At 40.9% G+C, this 13,899-nt stretch overlaps 1 protein-coding gene across 1 annotated transcript; it reads right to left on the bottom strand.

Moving 5' to 3' along the window:
• On the bottom strand, positions 1-12,634 carry LOC119697542 (dendrocyte expressed seven transmembrane protein). The gene is made up of 4 exons (XM_038128416.1): positions 12,541-12,634; positions 4,482-5,544; positions 1,119-1,439; positions 1-379 (listed from the first exon to the last, which is right to left on the bottom strand). Exons 2-4 carry the CDS (start codon positions 5,505-5,507, stop codon positions 281-283), a joined length of 1,446 nt encoding a protein of 481 aa, XP_037984344.1. The 5' UTR covers positions 5,508-5,544; positions 12,541-12,634; the 3' UTR covers positions 1-280.
• Between the last annotated feature and the right edge of the window lie 1,265 nt (positions 12,635-13,899).

Below are 13,899 nucleotides of genomic sequence, written 5' to 3'. Positions count from 1 at the left end.
CCTAAAAGGTCCAAACTATTTTATTGCTTTTAGACAGAATAACAGATCATCCACAATTTTCTCAAGTACCAGATAATGCAAATCCCAAGCTGAAAAACAACTGTTAATGCAATCCAGAGCAATCTGTGGTGAACTGCACGCTATCCACAATAGCATCTTCTCCAAAATACTGCTGCTCAGCCTTTGAGTGTGAAATTTTTACATTTTACAATTGACATTCTATAGGAAAAATGGTACAAAACACAGGTGGAGCTGAAGCATCTCAGCCGTATCCAAAGATTCACTTGGTCTCTTTCACATCATCCTGCCATTCTGCTACACTCCTTTCTTTTTTCCTCACTGCCTCTCTTGCCTTGAGTATTGGAAACCAAAAGTTGACCTGAAAAAACAGAAATATGATCTGTATGATAGTAGTAGTGAGTTAAGATCACCCAGACACTAATACCCTGTATATTCAGTATTGAAGGCTGTTAAAAAAACAAACGATATGTCTGCAGCTTTCTATCTGGATATGCCATAGGTATATGCATGTGTGTTAGTTGTTTCCATTAGTGTGTCTGTGTGTGTGTGCATATGTATATGTATGTATGTATATATATATATATATATATATATATATATAAAATTATATACAGGATAAATGTTTTTGCAAGCAAAAGCTCTGTTTCCTAATAGTATATGCAGTCACATTGTGTTTTGAAATAGAAATATACCACCTTCCATATTGCTAAGCAATATCAGAATACCTTTCTCTACATTTAGGGCTGTTCTTACTGCCTAGCACTTGCTATCTAGATTCAGGAATACTCTAAGTGCTTTTCATATGTTCACAAAAACGAAGTTTTGTCTCTGGAAGACTCTGAATCTGAGAAATATTTTCTTGCCAGCACATAGCCATTTCAGCATACCAATGTAATGTCCTGAAGCATGTGTGCTGAAGTACAGAACAAAACTATTAGATGATCTAATCTTACCATTAGGCAACATGTCTCTGGCTCCCGAGCATTGAGGAAAGTCTATTAGCACATAATTGAAGTTAACAAGTGTTTAAATATTTCCTGGATATGGCTACCACCCAATGAGAAGGTTTATTTTTTTCCCCAGGGCTCATGGCTTACCGTTCTTGCAAACATGCTCTTCCCCGTTTTCTCTTGTAGCTTTTTTCTTTTTTTGAGTAATTTTGCATGTAAATAATGTATTCGTTTCATCTCCGTGTCAGGATAAAAGGAAGTGGACACAAGTACTTTAAGTTGGGTCAGCAGGCCAGAGAATAACCCAAAAATTATTAAGAAGAAGATGATGACTCCAAGCTGAATCCATGTTGTGGAGAGAGCGAGCTTGGGATGAGGGATGCAGTTTTGCTTAACCAAAGGCATCTTGAAAGAATCAGTCTTGGCAATATGCTCTTTCATAGAAATTATATAGCTTTTCTCATTCCTCTGCACAAGAAAAGTGGAAAAAAGGTGTTGGTTATAAGACAGATTCCCTCCTTTCTTATTATTTCTTCCCCTGGACATTCAGATTTACAAAGGACTCTAAATCTTCTAGACCATCCAGTGTCTATACACAGTATGCTCAAAACAATATATATATATATAGGCTATTTATAAATGTTTTGGACTCTATTTTCACGATTTCTCTTGGTGGGCAATGTCCAGCACTTTGGACCATTAAAAACTTACCTTCTCAGTGGCTCTGACAGGGAAATATTTAGCTAATGTGGTAATAATGGTTTAGTATTTTTCCACTCCTATGACTCAGCTCAGATGCCCTGTTGGAGGGTCCTTCATGGAGAGTAAAACTGCAGAGCAGAGTGTCTGTCCCTTTGGTTTGTCTCAGCACATGCTCAGCAGTGCTTCCACACCATGGTGGTTCCACACCAGCCAGAAATTAAACTCCAAATATGCCTCTCCCCTTCCAGTAAGAGAGGGACAAAGGCAGAGACTATGGATTGAGACAGCAAGTGACTGAAAGCAGCAAGCAATGGAATAAGAGATGCACAGTAACAGCAGCAATATTATTAACAAAAGTACATAAAAAGAGAAGGTGGTTTACCTACAAAAGGTATTCACCATCTCGACTTAGCTCCACGTGGCCCTGGGACAAAGCCTGGATGGTGGCTCTTCCTATGCCCAGCACCACATGGCTATCCCCAGACAAAGACAAGGTGGCAGTCACTCACCACAGCACTCTCTCTGTGCCTGAGCCTGAGCCAGCAGAAAACCATGACAGACAAACCCCTGAAAGGATGAAAGTATGATTGTCCTCGCCACACTGCGCCATGGCTTCGGACTCTGGACTCAACTCTATGAGGTTGTTTCCAGTACCGGCCCTGGCACTACTGACTGCTCCTCCCAGCTCCACTCAGCTCCACTCAGCTCCTTTCAGTTCAGCTCAGACTTGGCTGGGCTCGGGCTCTCCCCCACAGCTGCTGCCCACACCAGTGCTGCTTTTCAGCACCGTGTGCCTGAGTCAAGTCTTGGACAAACAGGAGGGCAAAGGACAGCAGAGGGACAGGGCTGATCCTGACAACCTTCCCAACGAAGAGAGGATGGCAAAAATGTTTCATGTTCAGGGGTGCTCACCCTTTCTTCCCCCTGAAAGAGCACCTGCAGTGATGTTGCGGGTGATATAGAACAGCAACCCAGCATGCCCACATGGCACTAAGCCCTGTCCCCTCTCTGCAGCCTTACACTGGCCCAGGCAGTGCTCTGACCAAAGGCTGTCACACAAATGAGACCTCCTCTTGTAGCTGTCTCTGCTTAGCTGATGGCAAGCAAGCTGATGCAAGCGGATGCTTGTGGACTGAAATGCTCAATAAGAAGGGTAAATTAGACATGCTGATGGGACCATACTATCAGGCAACTTTCTGTTCTGTGAATAAGAACACTGCAGGGACACTAAATAGCCCAGCCTCTTTTCTGATCATGTCAAAGGAATAATAAGCTCTTTCTTGTGGCTTTTCTAATCACCCTACAGAGGCCAAGCATTTCTGTTAGATGTTCATTGGATAAATGAAGTTCCCAAATCATGCTACCCATCTTTAGCCTGTTAGTCCTTCCTTGACATTATCCTGTTCCAAACTATCTCAGGCCATTTTATCCCTAAACTGAACTGATGTATAGGCAAGGAAAATCTTCATTAGGAACTCAGTATGAAACAGGGGTACTAGTGCATGAAGAACTTTACTGTTCATGCTAATTAATAAACGTCTCAAGTGTCTGAGTCTGTCCTGCTCACCCAGCTTCCTGGACTCCCTGAGATCAGCAGCCCTGAGGCTTGATATAACAAATCTGTTGAGATTAAATTTTACATTGTAATGTAATTAGCTTTCCTTGGGGAACTAGAAACAATCTGATGATGGCATTAGTTTTCTGTTTTGAAGGAGTCAAGCAGCTTTCCACATGAGTGAACGATGCACATAAAGAGAGCAAATCTGTAGCACAGGAACCATGAATCAGCCAGACATTGCGCTCAGGACTTCTGTTCATGGGTAGTGGGACTAAGCTCCTCTGCCCTGACTTGGGTCACATCCAGGCAGGTCATGATGAGAGGCTGCCTCAAGGTACAAAGGATAGAAACACAGGCAAAACCACGCACAACAGTACACAGCAAATAGTACACAGCAAAGTAGACAGTAACAGGTTGATTAGGGTTGTGATAGTTGGGTCCTTATTATCTTCAGGAATGGACATCCCACAACCTATCTCAGAAACTTGTTCTATTGTTTGATCACCTGAAGAGTAAACAAAAAATGTATTTCCTTCAATTTGTCCTAATTTTCTCTTCTCCCTGAACGGTGCATCACTGAAAAGTCACAGAATCATAGAGCAATTAATGTTGGAAAAGACCTCCAAGATCATTGAGTCCAATATTTGACTAAACATCACCATTAAAACTCTGTGTTATCCGCACCATTCTCTAACTAGTTGTCCTTGTTTTAAACATAAAGTTGGTCTTAATGGCCTCCAGACTTGTCTTCCAACCTTGCTAATCTATGGTTCTCTATGCCGCTGCTGCTCCTGCTAGAGGAACCTGGAGATTTTGGCAACAAGTCATTATTTTGTGTGTATGCACCCATCCATACAAGCGATGAGCTCCTCACACTACTCAGTTAAAGACAGGTAGGCATCTCCTACATCAGTGTCACAGTGACTTTTGACTATAAAAAGTAGTACTTCACAAATGCCAGTTTTGTGAGTTTCCAATTTTAAGCTTCTGGTTTTCTTCATAAATATAAATGGAGGAATGAAAATCCTTCTTCTAAAATTTACCCTTCTCTAGAAATATGACAATGCTCTGGAAAGAACTGTCTGGTTCCATCCAATCAATGTATCTGTGGAAGCAATGGCCCTTTTTGAAATGAATGATATCCCAGGAAAGAATTGATGGCTCTATACGTTTGCTCTTGCAGCTGCTGAAGATGAAGATAAATTTTTCAACAATAAACTAAAAAATATATGGTACTGATAAGTACTTACATCCTGAAAGAGACTGAGTTGAATGTCTAGATCCGGTACTTCTTGGAGATATTTGTTCACAGAAATTATTAACAAATAAAACAAAGAGTCCACTGCAGCAAACAGAAGCCAGATGCAAAGATGAATAATTACAGGGAGAAAAGAACACAGCAATTTTTTCCTGTCTTTTGTTGTGAAGAAGAAGGATGGGATCATCACATAATCTTTTCTCTCTTTTCTGTTAAGTGGTAGAAGACAGGGTCTTTGCTGCTGCTTTTGGTGCTCATCAAATGCAATGAACTGTTTTGTGATATAAGTATTCTTAAATTTGATACTATGAGAACCCACAAATTTTTTGATAAAGAGGCCAGTTCCAAAAGAAACCAGAAAAACCCCAAATACAGGCAATACTTTCTGACCTATATAGGGCAGTATAGTCAACATGAAAGATATCTGGTCAGCAATTCTCTGGATTTCTTGCTCTGTGTCATTTAGCTCTTTTTTTAATGCATCATCTAAAATTGAATAAGATGGTGTGAATTTGTGCTTTAGGACCACTATATCTTCAGGTAGCTCAGCAGGAAGCTTGGCCACCTCATAAATCCATTTTATTGCCTCAATATAATATTTTATCAAGGCAAATTGCTCGTGCTTTAAATGACAGGTTATACTGTCTGCCAGAACCTTCAGATTGTGAAAAATATTTTGAATGTTGCCGGCCACCACAACACCTGTGCCAGCAGTAATAAGAGCATCCCTGCCATTTTTCAGTCCACAAGAAAGGAGGAACAGAACACTAAAACAGCGCAGGTGCTTGAAACAAAAGAGCATGATGGAAAACAAAATCCAGATGAATCCAGAAATCAGTAAGGGCCCCAAAGAATGGTGTGCCAAGGAGAAGTGCATGCTAAGGAAAAACAGAAAGCTGGAGAGAAAGCCAACTGCAGAGCAAACTGCAAAAAGCTTCATCTGATACTTCCAGCCAGGCTTTCTTTCAGATATAAAAATTTCCCATGCGTTCCGAGCTATTGAGATGAATTTTTGCATTTTCTTCTGATAGTTGCTAGCACTGCAATGGCTCAAACTAGAAGGAAAGAAAAAGAAAAACACTGTTATTTACAGGGTCGCACTACTGACAATGATATGCTTTTAACTGACTGTCTGATACTTCTTCACACTGCAAAATCTGCAGGTCTGACTGACATGAGGCTGAACCACCACACATGAGAGCAAAATATTTGTCCCCAATGTCACAGATATAAATATTGAGGAGGTGACTCTAAAAGGATTTCTATCTTTTGTCATTTTGTGTTTTGTACACTTTGATTTCTCATTAGCTATATAGAGACAATGGTTCACATGCACATGTGTGTTTATGTGTGTGGGTGTGAGTGTATGTATAAGAAAGACACCAGCCTCCTGTAGCACCCACTGCTCCCCACAGATGCTAGCTTTGCCCTGTAAGCACCAAGAAGGGAAAGAGAAGAGCACAGGAACTTCCTGTTGGTAGCCCCATGAAGGGAAGCATGGCTCGATCTGCGGGGAGCAGCCGGAGCAGCTGCCAGGGAGGAAGGAGCTGGTAAAGCAGAATGTGCACACTGCCCGCATTCCCAGGGATGGGCAATGAAGCACAGCTTCTTCAGGTGGAGGTAGGTTAGTACAGAGCAAAGGAAGCGTGCCTCAGAGGCACCATTCCTTCTCTGGGTCTCTCCTGAGATAGCACACCTACAAATTGGTCCATATACAACAAGCTGTCCATGAGCCAGCAGTGTGCATCATGGCCAAGAAGGCCAGTCCTGGGGTGCATTAAGAAGAGCATTCACAGCAGGTTGAGGGAGGTGATCCCACCCCTCTGCTCTGCCCTGGTGAGGCACATCTGGAGTGCTGTGTCCAGTTCTGGGCTCCTCAGTACAAGAGAGACTCGGAGATCCTGAAACAGGCTCAGTGAAGGGCTATAAAGATGATGAGGGAACAGGAGCATCTCTCTTAGGAGGACAGGCTGAGGGAGCTGAGCCTGTTCAGCCTTCAGAAGAGATCATTGGGAGGGGAATCTCATCAATGTATACAAGGAGCTGAAGGGAAGGTGTGAAGGCTCTTCTCAGTGATGCCAAGCAACAGGACAAGAGCCAATTGGCAGAAATTGCCCTTCCTGATGTACAGGAAGTTCTACCAGAACTTGAGGATAAACTTCTTTACTTTTGTAAGGTCCCCAAAAACCTTGCTCGACATGGCTCTTAGAAGGGCTTACAGTTGTTCATGTAAGCTCTGAGTTAGATGCACAGGACAAATATGGACAAGATATTCTCAAGAGGTCAAAACAGCTAAAAGACTTTACTGGCAACTTTAGAAAATCAGAGAACTTTGGCAAAATATTTAATGCAACATTCAATCAATATAAAACACTTCTCAAAGCATTAACTTAGGAAACTCTAAGTCTGTTTGATGTTAAGTTGCACAAAAATTCTGAGAATAAATAATTAGAAACAGAAAGACAGAAAATACATAGAAGAGGAGCCACAAAACTCCCACTCCTGAATTCCAGCTGTGTGCAACTGATAGCAATTCCAAGAGGCGTTAGAGTCAAAACATGCTCATCTCATGTTCCACTTTAAACATCCCTTGGCCCTTCCCCCTGGAGGGACTTCCAGTCATTTGGCCCTCAGGAGCTGGGTAAGGGGCTCCAGGAGTGGGGAGTGCAGCATTGCCTCCAGTGTGCCAATGGTTGGCAGCCGCTGCCAGGCTGTGATACAGGCCCTGGGGACGGGGGTCTAGGGCAGGGCACTGCCTCTCCAGGGCAAGGCTCCACCTGCCCCTTCCCCCACACACATGCACCCCAAAACATCTCAAGACATCAATCATTCCAGCCTCTGTGAGGGTGACCAGGCACTGGAAAAGGCTCCCAGAGAGGCTGTGGAATCTCCATCACTGGAGATACTCAAGAACCACCTGGATTCAATCCTGTGCCATGTGCTCTGGGATGACCCTGCCTGAGCAGGGGGGTTGGAGCAGGTGACTCACTGTGCTCCCTTCCAACCTTACCATTTTGTCTTTAACCCTTATTAAGCCTGATACCTGTGCTTGTTGCCATCTGTCCTGCTCACCAGTATTCCCATTATGTAAATTACAGAGTATTTCTGTGATTCAATTCTGTTTGATGGCAGATATTATAATATTATATTTCTAGTGCAATTTGTTCAAAGATGCAAGGTCAATTCATATGCGTATTAGCATTTTAACATTCTAGAATAAATGAGATACTAATTAAATAAAATAAACACTAGTAAATTTATCTTAAATAGGGAACAGTTGTCTTTGTAAAATACATCCTGAAGATATTACTTTGTCTTTTGCTTAGCTTGAACACAGCAGGTAGCCAGGAACTAAGCTATAATTTTGTACACATACTGTATTGTATTAGCATTAGCCTTTATGAATCCTGCTAGCATTCACTGCACCATTTCCCTCTCCTTCTCATTGTAATTAGTTATTAGTTGTGTCATTATCTCCTTTGTGTGCAACAGGAGCTAAATATCATGGGAGCAAGCACCCATCACCAGCTGGGACCTTCTTGTACTGATGTGCTGCTTTTCCTTGGCCTCACTTGGGATTGATCCTTTATAGTGCTGAGGACTATTCTGAAAAATGCTGAGTGTTTTTTGTGTTTAACCACTTCAGCACAGGAGAACAGTGGGCAGTAGGCCCTTCGGGGGGTTTAATTCCTAGCACTATCACAGGGCCTGGGAAAGCTGAGAAAATTGCTCCCCTCCACGGCCTAAGTGAACTCAGCTGTAAATGAAATGCAAGAGCAATTAACACCTCCTTCACAGCAGCAAAATTAGTTAGTCAATGCCCTAGAAGTCAGTAAGAGTCACCATGTTTGGGATGGTGCTGCAAGTGAAATGGGGAGGAGAGTTAGCACAAGAGCTGCCTGGCTCCAGCTCTGCTATGAGCAGAGCTGCCCTTCTGCTGATGTGGATGGTCTGCTTTGTCCTTTTTCTACTGAAAGACGTTTTTAGGAAACATAATTAAAAAGGAGATGTTTATGGTCCTGAAATCAAGCAGAACCAGACCCAACAGCCAGCAAACCTTGTCAGCAAATCCTGCACCTTCGTGATCAGATCATTAAACAGTATGTGCTGTCACAACTTCTTTGTAGAAAGCTCTTTTTTCCAAGAAAAATTGCCTTGCACAGTGAATACATCTGGCATTCTGTTCTTGATTTAAGAAATCTTGACAAAATAAAAAGCAAAACGGCTAGCATTTATCTAATACTGTCCAAAACATCTGTGCAAGAAAATAACACATTTTCAGTTTTCTTTAGCAGCACCAATTTCACAGCTGTCCTCAAGCACAGTTTTTACATGGTTTTGAGAATTTGTATGTAGGGTGTGGTGAATTTGGGTTAATGCTTATAAGCATTCAGTACATAGCTGCAATATGTGACTGGGATTTTGGCATGACTGCATCCTTAGATTTAATAAAAGTAATTCTGGACTGGGAGGTTGGAGACTTGCAAAACATGAACAGCACTCAAAAAGAATCAAAAAGACTCATTTTCTGAGCAGATTCAATGCTGTTACATGAGATTCCTGCAGTATTCAGAACATACATGATAGGTTTGTCCTTAACCTGCATGAACTCAGAGCTTTAAGGCAGGAAAGGCATCGTAAAGACACAGTGAATTTTGGAGCCTGTGGTGTGGATGCTCCATGGTCATTGAAGATCCCAAAGGGAGTGTCCTCATCCCCTCAAAAGCCCATCTCTAAGCTTAAACCTTTCCAGGGTAAGAGTCAGGCTCACACTGTGCATTTCTGTGGCGTGTCTGACCCCTCAGTTTTCCCCACGTAAGGCATCAGCAATAGGTATAGATATTCAGCATTCAGTACAGGAGAACAATTCAAGGGATGAAAACTCTAAACCTAAAGAAAAAGTTTGGAGGCTGAACATTCTTATATCACCAGGCACTTATACAGCTGTGAATGCTTGGGAAAGGAAAATAATACTCAGGCTTAGAGGTAGAAATGAATTGCTGGCATCACTAAAGAGGCTAATTCAGAATTTAAAGAAATAGTAAACTTTGAGAGCTTTCTGGAATGATTCTTCTTAAAAACATAAATCACAAAAGTTTCCTGAAGCTGTTTGGTGCAGTTAGAAATTATAGCAGGAGGCTGACAAGAACAAAACCTTCATTTCAATTACATTCTGAAGCAAAGTACTTTTTCTCCTGTCCTGTAACATGAACTAAGGTGGGAGCTGCTGCCATTATTTATGTAGCATAAGGAAAGAATGATTCTTGGAAAGCTTTTTCTTGCTCTGAACTGCCAATTTCTTTCCACCATAGTTTCTAGTGATGAAAAACTCCCCCTCCCACAGAGGGGAGCTGAAAATTCTTGTGCTCTAGTTCTGCTTCTGTAACTGATTTTTTAGTTGAGTCCGAGGGGAACCTCTCTATGCTTTAAGTTTCCCTCTCTAGGAAATATTTACTCAGCTCTGAAAGCATGATATTCCTCTACCATATGGCTTGCTGGCAGCAGTAATTATAAAAACAAATTCTCCAAAGGAACTTCTCTGGCAAGGAGGTTGGGCCACAGTTCTTAAGGCTTGTGATGTACTACTGAATTTAATGCAACATATTTAAAAGGCATTTTTTTTAGTTTAATTTTAAAATAAACAAGAAAAAATTTAAAAGCATTTTAAGGTCCTGCTTGTGTTATTTCAGATATGACTACAGATTAGAGGAAGCAGAAGGTGAGTACCTAGCATCGAGTCCCTAGAAAATGTCCTTCCAGTTCAGCCATGAACCCTGTGCTAGAGCTATGAAAATTTTTAATAGTATATGTTTATGTTATGTATGAGTTTTTCCCTGCCTTCTGTGGAGACTCCTCCATATTCATCCTCCAAGTAGTTGTGGTTGCCTCTGCCACCAGCTTGGTCCTGTCCTAGTCCCTTGCTCACCCTGCAGCTGATGATGGCTTGCTACAGATAGAATGGAATAGAACAGGGCAATTGATTTGGAAGGGGACAACAACAACCATCTAGTCCAACTGCTATAGATTCAAACTCAAATATTTGCAGAGAGTATTTGTGAAATCTTTTCTTTGTAGGCTATTGCTTTTTATTTAGAGGTGAACAGCAGGTCTACATGTCTATTATATGGATTAGTCACCCATGCAAGCACCTTGCCAATTTTTAATATAAAGAAAGAAGCATTTATATCTCCTAAAAATATATAGTGAGTAAAACAATGGGATTTACTAAATAAGTAGGGTTTTTTAACAGATACACAGCTGACTTGGCAAAGCATGACAAAAGGAGTCAGATCCCTAAGTCTACTTTCTATTTTGATCCAGACCTAAGTCAGGCAAAGCCTGGGGATTACAAGTACCATTGATTTAGGACTGAATAGTATCACCCAGTTTTTGCACCTTCACACCAACTCTGATGTAAAACTTTCTCTGCACACCACTGTTGTTTGGGCTGATCTCAGGAGCAGTAGGGGAGTTTGGCAGGCCCTTTGCCCGGAGTTGTGTGCAGGATCCTTATACATAAAACCAAAATCTTATTAAGAGAAACATTAGATCCCATTGATGCCCAGCTTCAAAGTCATCTTTGCCTTGCTTCAGCTACACAGTGATCTTTGCCTCATAAATCCTGTTGGGATTTTATACAGGAATTAAAGAATAGAAAGCACACAATAAGATTTTTAAAACAAATATTTCCTTTTTCGGCAGTTTCAGGAGCCTTCTTTTCTAGCCTGAATCAGTTACATTGAAATGTAAGAAAATCACTTCCCTTTTTTGGATACGGTAAAAAAATTCAGTACTGAACTATGGCATAGCAAAAGCAAAACTACAGGAGGGGGTCCCACACTATTTCCTTTGGTCAATGCAGGGAATTCAACAGAGAAATAACAGCCCAATCAAAAATCCAGCAACATTACTGCAGCTATCCCCAGGGCTCCATTGGCACCCTAACAATCTCTCAAGTTCACATTATTTGATTTTAACTGCATGAGGAAAGAAAGTACTAAACACATTAAACAGAAGGGATGACTAAAATACCTAATCATGTATGGGCACATAGGAACTTGAAGTACTAAACACAGCAATGCAAATATAACAATTTATAAACAAAGAAAAACAAACAAACAAGCAAAACCAGCAACTGAGTGAGTTCTCTTTCTCTTCATGTATTGAAGATAGCTTGAGATAATTCTGAGCACTGCCAGATATTACAAGTTCCTTAGGATACCACAAATTGATTAAATGCCATCTATATGAGATGTCTATAGCACTGGAGGTTGGACTCAACAATCTTTAAAAAGGGTTTTAACCCAAGTCTTCTGTGATTCTGTGATGTCCACATCTGAGCTGTCTGTATGTCAATGAAGAGAAGAGGGCAGTTACTCAGAACCATTACTTCAGACTTGTGTTAGAAGTCCACCCTCACAGAAGATGGATTGCAATCTATGAGAACTTTAGCTCAACTGTGAAAAGTGTCTGAGTTACTCAGACAGAGCTATCCAAAGCCCGGGAACATGAACCTCTCCCTGTGTCCCCTAATTGCCAGCACAAGTTGTATTTCACTAAGGTGGGCACTCAGAGAAGGACACAAAAAAGGTGTTGTGGGCACCCATAGAAAATGGACAACTATGGAAAGGACATAGAACAAGAAATCAAATTTTCTCACAACCCTATGGGCTGTGTTAGGAAGCTGTGATGCAACAAACCCACAGACATATTCTTCCCTTAAAACACAGGAAGGAATGTGGGCCCAGTTTGGGAAACCCAAATGGCAATTTGCCTATTGCCAAAAACAACTCTACAAAACATAGAAAATTCTAGTGTGAGGGAAAGAAAGGAACAAATGAGATTACACAGTCCCTCTCCTACACAGAATGGCTCTACACATACTTTTGGGAGAGTTTAGGAGTAAATAGTTTCACAAACTTTAGGAATGGACTCTCCAAACAGTAAAGGTGACAACAGTTAACTTAAAGCAAGTCCTTTTACCTTAGAACAGCTAGCTCAGTCCATGATTACTGTCCAAAGTTCCTTATTAACCTTAAAATGTTACTTACAGGCACTCCTGTAAAGCACTTGAAGGTTCTTCCCAGTGCTGTGTGTCTCTTGATTTCGGTGGGGAAGCAAGACAGACAGTAGTAAAAAATCTCACATGAGTAATTTTTTTCCTATACCCTCCCTCAATGAGTCAGACACACTTTTGAACAATTTTGAAATTGTTCTGGTTTTGACAAAGATTCATGAGGAAGTAACTTATGCACAAGACCAGAATAGTAGATAATTTGCGAGTGCCACTTTCTACCTTTTTTTTTTCTGGCAGGGTAATAGATATCAGCAAATGAGTTCAGGGCCCAAATTTCAACGATTTAATATTATATTGAGTAATGCCTTAGGTCTAGAACATTTTAGCTATTTTGGTACTTCCTTTGAAACTTGCAGAAATTCAGTACCCAAATAAATTTAAAGCTCTAATAATTTTCACCCCAAAAATACTCCTCCTGAGATCTGTGTAAATACTTTTGTAGACAGTCTGTAAGATTACGGTCCTTAGAATAAGACACACCTTAAATATACAATAAAGACACAAGTTATATACAATAAACATAATTTATATATAGGAGGGTAGAACTGCTATGCAGAGGAACTTTAACTTTTATTTTAAATCTGCTATTGGTTTTTGCAGACACAGTTTGCATGTGCATTTGTGTGTACAGAAGAGAAAGATAATTCTGGACACCCACACTCCTCACTTGAAATGTGTCACACACATCCTACCAATTATTGGATTGAACTATTGAACCAGTCAGTCCTTTTATTTAGTTGTCATCAGGACCATCTGATAAAGAGGACAACAGATTTAAAGTAAATCAAAGGCTGATACACAGCTTCACAAGGACAACAGCAATGAAAAGAGTAAGAGGATTGTTACATATCCATGATACCTTTTCAATAACGTCCTTCATACACTGCCTTTTCCATCCATTTTTAGAACTAACTTGCAATTATGGTTTTACTGTTTATGTTTAACCTTTCAGATTCCTTTTCCTCCAAAATGTCGCAGGTGGTTTGATCCATTGCACAGATGTTACCTGCTACATATAAGGAATTCTAAATTGGAGACTGACTCTCATTTAGACTCTGATTTCAAAGATTCAGAGCTGTACACTACTCTTGGTTCTGTCCTTGGACTCTTTGCAGAATCCAATCAGTAGCTACTGTAGTCCTGGCATGCACATTATCTATTTGCCTTTGGTTGAAAGGTCCCTGCATGTAATTTTCCAGACAGCTGTTTTTCAGCAGATACTGATAGTACTGAAGCAGCAGGTTGGGCCCAGGTTTCCCCTCTACAGAGCAGCCATACCCCTGCTCTTCTAAAAGCAGCCACTGAACAAGTTCAGAAAGTTGGCAGACAGAAT

The sequence above is a fragment of the Motacilla alba genome, chromosome 2 (assembly GCF_015832195.1).
Source record: "Motacilla alba alba isolate MOTALB_02 chromosome 2, Motacilla_alba_V1.0_pri, whole genome shotgun sequence".
NCBI classification, from domain to species: Eukaryota; Metazoa; Chordata; class Aves; order Passeriformes; family Motacillidae; genus Motacilla; species Motacilla alba.
Note: the sequence above shows the minus strand (reverse complement) of the source record. Positions and strands in the feature narration are given on the sequence as shown.